Source organism: Opisthorchis viverrini (assembly GCF_000715545.1).
Source record: "Opisthorchis viverrini unplaced genomic scaffold opera_v5_22, whole genome shotgun sequence".
In the NCBI taxonomy this organism is placed as follows: Eukaryota; Metazoa; Platyhelminthes; class Trematoda; order Opisthorchiida; family Opisthorchiidae; genus Opisthorchis; species Opisthorchis viverrini.
In genome coordinates, this window is record NW_008751678.1 from 948053 (window position 1) to 953561 (window position 5509).

Sequence of the window (5509 nt, forward strand, 5' to 3'; positions counted from 1 at the left end):
TCGAGATTTAAGGCGGAAGGAGATCCAATCAGCTAAGTCAAGCTAAATCTCTGTTGGGTGTTGCCTGAGGGATTTTTGTGTGTTAGCGTGGGTGAACAAATGTTGGGTCGGTGGGAAAACCTACATGCGTTTGGGTCCAGTCTAGGGTCTAGTTCTTCTGGCTCGGTTCATTTGATGGTCCCTCTTGAACGTCCTTTGAACTTTCTATCCGTCAGTGTGGATGACCTAGTGCTAAGATAGTTGTGAAAGAGGGATGCTGTGACCTTTGGTCGGTTGGGTTTTCCACCCCCCCCCCGGTTTTTTCTAATGATCCTAAGTGGATTGACAACCACACCGTCACGTGTCAACTCGGCTTATTGAACAAATCTTCATGCTCTCCTTATTTACTAGTTAGCTCTGATGGGTCAGTGTGCAATTACGTTAGTCTTAACCTAAAACACTATCAAATCACGATGTAGATTGAATACCCACAGCGCTTTCATCTATCTTGGGAGGTCCATTTTTCATCCAAAACTATCACCACGTATGATATCATATCATTTCGAACTCGGAATTTTGTGAAAACTACTTGAAATGTCACAACATATGAAAAAGACAGTTAAGTCATTAGGCCACTTTAAACTAGATAGAAGGCCGTATCCTGATAAGCATTGCAATGTAGAATGGATATGAAAGGTAGCAAACACTCCCATCAAGGAGTCCTTGTTTAGAGATGCGGGGGTAAAAGGCTCCCACTAACCGACTCAACAGTCATTCATCCTCTCTCCTGCTCCTTTGGACCGTATTATCTGGTTCGAACATGGAAAGCGACCAATAAGACCTTTCCTGGAACACTGCCAGACATCATCAACCACAAGCTCCTGGCACATAAACTGAAGTTCTATTCTATCTCACGTGATACACACTAGTGCACAGGTTTACCGCAAAGTGGTTTTTAAAGTTATGTATCGGATACAGCCATACATATCCAAACGAAACGAATAACGGATTTTAGAGACAAGCGAGGTCGAAGTCATACCCTGCTTAAACGCGCATAATGCATTCAGTAGAATCACGTGATGGCTTTTTTAACAGGCCGGACAAAATTAGCTCCTACATGCCACTTTAATAGCACCGTAGTCAGCAGACCAGCAGGATTAATGAATAAGGCAGATAAATCATGACAGGATAACAATTCTTGTCTTTTCTGATCCCTTGTAAGTAGGTCCAGTATCATGAGGAGTTTCGGATCAAATATGGATTGGATCTTATTACACAGTTCAGCACCAAGTGTGCGTTTGTATTCCAACACCTTGATACCACCACCTGTCTACTTCTCTCTTCATAGCAAGAGCAAGTTGATGAATTGTCAAAAGAGTCACAGAAGCTGTCTCGCATATTTGATGGCATTTTTTTGAAGAAGACCTAAAAGTGGTCCAAAATTTCACCATTGGCATTACTGACTTTCTATCGCACCCCAAAATGTACCGAAATAATCAGAATTATTGTGACGCCTTCGTGCTTATCTCGATTATCTCGATCTGTCATTTTGGTCAGCTAGCAAAAGCTGGCCTACCGAAAATCGGTTGAAACTGAGTCAGTAGTCAATGTCGTAAACTACGCTTGCCGCAGATCTGTTCTAGACCAATCAAGAATTACCCGGCGTTGTACTGTAGTGAAAAAATTAAACTGCTGAGCGGAGAGGATGATACTTTGAATGCTCCTGTTGTTGTCTGAAGGAGAGAAATGTCAGACAGAATTGGATGGTTACGGTAGGCCAAGCCTGAATGATGGTAGTCCAGAGGACGTTTTATCGGATGGAGGACGTAAGTGAACAGATTTACAGTCCTTTGCAGCAATTTTTGAAGGTCCTTTGATGCAGGTCATTGTGCTGATTAGGGAAATTTCAGCTTTTCAACTACCTCCATTTTAGTCTTCTTAGCTTGCATAGTTTAAACCGTCCGGTAAGCCAAGCGGACGTATGATGTCGTGCAGGTTGTGTATCGCTAATCAGAAGATCCTTTCTGTAAGTCACAATTGGTTGCGTCATTAGTTACCAGGCTGTGTAAACTGAATAACGAAAGGAGAAGGTCGAAACTAAAGAACTGGATAAACCGCATGATTTGCAACAGTTATGTGGGTAGTGGGCTTAACAACAATGTTAACTGAAGTCACAATTGATGTAATGCGTGACTTGACTGTCAGGGTGATAGGATTAGAAAACTAAAAGTATGAAATCAAAGATTATTCATAGGAATTGTACATTCAGTATTGATGGTCTGAAGGTGAAGGGAAAAGATTAGGCCTGTCCGGACAATATATTGGTACTCACTTCTGTCGTCTTGATTTGATGAGGGGTGGGTGCATGGCGAACTTTTTCACACATACACGCACACAGCTAAGGCTGAATTGCAACATTCAGGCATTGTGGAAATATAAGGACTGTCATTCAGTTGGTGCGCAAAGAGCAGTAGCTAAGTACCAGTGTGCAGTATTCCAATACACAATACGTGGATGTTTTCCATGTCATTCGACACGTAGTTCCAGCAATCTGAAGGTCTGCGCACCATGCAGAGCAACGACTGATATAAGCCTTCTTAGTGCACTTTTTCCTCCCTTCTTACTCCTCACAAGTAAGCCATTAACCACAATGAAGTTTGCACGTACATTTCATCCCAATCCTTTCCTTATGTAGGAATTTACGACGATGCATCTTGTGGAAGCAACATAAGGCAACTGGGGCATGCAATGTTGGTTGTTGGATATGGCGAAGAGGACGGCGTGCCATTCTGGATTATCAAAAACACCTATGGTACAAAGTGGGGTGACAACGGATACATACGAGTTCGCAGAGGTGTCAATAGATGCGGAGTTGCTACCAGTGCTCTGTATCCGAGAATCTAGTCCATATATTCCGACCAATTAAATCAACTTGAGCACGTGTTACAAGGATCTCTGCTCTTATCCAAAAGTTGTGATTATTGGTTTACATGGGTTCAAAGATTAAAATTGTTTGGTTGTTTAGTGTTGTTTCTTTACGAGACTAGCGTGAGATTTCCATGTATTGCTTTCGGGACTATCGGGTTGTTTACCAGCTTCAATTTCGGTCTAGAAATTTTTCAGGTGAGATTGACGATTTGGATTAAATAAAAGACGGATCAAACTCAATAGCTTCCCTTGCCTGATCATACATCGACAGTTAGTCTGTATCTTTCACCACTCAACAAAGCAGGATATGGCGAAATACACCCGTTTGCAAACAAATTTGGTTTTGCAAAAGACTCACCTGGAACCAAGCTGAACCTCTCGTTTGTAATGTTTCCAGGCCGCCTCATGTTCCATTTGTATGATAATCGAGATTTCGTGATACATGTATATTCGTAACGCACTAATCATAAGTTCGATGAAAATTCTTCGGCAGCCTACGACCGGTTTTGCAGCATATAGTTAAAAACTCAGCCCATAAGAAAGCATATTAAGCGGAAGCACTCATGTCAGGAGCACCGACTTCTCCCCGCAACCAATCATGGAACTACCTTATCATTTGACAGTGACCAGTGATAACCACCACAACAATGACACACGTTTGCCTAATTTTTATCCTCCTAATTAGCTGGTGTCACCAGGGCTACTTCTTACGTATTTCGTTAAAAAACTTTCTTATTTGGTTGATTCCATCCATCTTGACTGTTGATTCAAACTGAGGCTTTAGACTGAAGCGCAACAGCACCAGTGCCCCTATTATTCTTTTTTGGGGGAATGCCTTGACCTGAACTGATCCACTTGTTCCGGCTATCTCAAATCATGGAAGCAAAGCACTGCATTCGATTTCTACTAGCATTTAATCTATGTTGACCACGCCTAGGTCTAAATTTCAGACACCTGAGAGTGATCGCATGCCACAGGCTTGTCTATACGATTGATATTGCTTTTTGGTGATTGTCGTCATGCGTTGTATAGGATTTTCGAGGAAATTTTCATCTTTTCCGACGACGTGGAGATAAATGGTGATCTTCACAATACATAAGAAACCGGTCAAGTTTTGGACACAGCCGTTTCCCCCCTCATTCCTTTTGGTTTCTGTGTCTTGAATCTAAATAAGACGATTTGGCATTGTCAGGCAATATGGGATAAACTAAACACGACCCTCATGTTACTTTGCAGAAACGCTTAAAAGCTTAACCTTTTTTTCGTTGCCCGAAAATCAGCGAATCCATCCGTTAAACATTCGCGTTTACTCATGCCTAAGTGGCTTGGGACGTACATGTGCACACCCCTAAAGAACGGACACGCCACACTCCAGAACAATGAACTTCAACGATTAGGTGCCTTCCGGTGGAGGGATTTCACTTTAGTGGTTCAATTTATAACCGACGGCTTCTATTTAGTCCAATCGCGCGATCGTTCTGGTTGTCAATCAGCAACGGATGCTTAGCATTCAACTAACTGCCTTAGCAGCTCAGCTGTCGACAGTCTTTCAGCATCCGTTACTTTTCCATCTACATCCACGAACATGGTCTAATTACGCTGATTTCATTCCTATATCCATCACTCACTTTTACTTCGGCACCCTCTGTTTTATTTCCTACCTTGAGAGTTGGTTTCCTTTCCAATTTCTAAAAATGCGGCCTTGTATTGCACAAACGCTTGAAAATTTCTCCAGCCCGATCTCCCTGAACTCAACCACGTAAATTCAAATGTCCCGCCCAATCCTGCCTTCTATTCATTGACATTTTCTTATTATTTCGTTACCCCATCTCTATCCCATCCATAAAAACATTGCGTTGCACAAACTATGAACATGTTTTTGGTTTCTAAAATGAACCGTATTATCACTTGTTTAAATTAACATTCTGGGCACTTTTCGAACTGGTTTCTCACGCTTCATGATTGTCTCCGTGTTTGTCATGGGCCTAACTGTCGGTCGATAACTATCAAGGTTTGTTGCACATTAACTGATTAATTGATATTTTGTTATACAGTACAGCACATTTTGTCGGGATCACTTTCGTTTTGAATTCGAATCCATTCTTCGGTGCTCGTTGCCCGACTTATCGATTTTGTCGCTTAGAGTACTTGACAAGACAACACTTTTCGTGAATTTCGTCGAAAATGCCAAGAACAAGGAGCGGTGTATTAAATGAGAAGAACCAGAGAGAAGGGGCTATACAGACAGACGGCAGGCAAGTGATTCGTGATACGCATTCTTGTATGGGCTCTTCGGCTGGGTCTAGAGATAGCAGGCGTAGCAGGAGATCCGATTCAGCCTTATTATTAGCTGAGTTAAAGCGAAGTCAGCTACAGAAAGTGTTGGAAATACGGGCTGTTAGGGACGAGCAGGACCATCAGATCCAGCTGATGAAAGCTGATAACGACGTAGAAGCTGCTCGTTTAATGCACACCCTCTCTTGCTCCGAGCATGAATCGCGTGCTGATGATGAGTCAATTTCTGCGCCTTCAAGGGTAGAGATTTACGCTGAGGAATGCCGCAGGCAACATGAACTTGGACTGTCATACCGCGAGCCTAAGT

The 5509-nt window shown here is 42.5% G+C and overlaps 1 protein-coding gene across 1 annotated transcript in view; it reads left to right on the top strand.

Annotated features, from left to right (window-relative positions):
- T265_01961 (hypothetical protein) overlaps positions 1-2883 on the top strand; it is a gene marked incomplete at both ends in the record, with an annotated part of 10254 nt that extends 7371 nt beyond the window's left edge. The window contains one exon of the mRNA XM_009166099.1: positions 2675-2883. Within this exon, the coding sequence (XP_009164363.1) occupies positions 2675-2883 (209 nt within the window). The remainder of the gene's footprint in view (positions 1-2674) is intronic.
- Positions 2884-5509: the final 2626 nt, after the last annotated feature.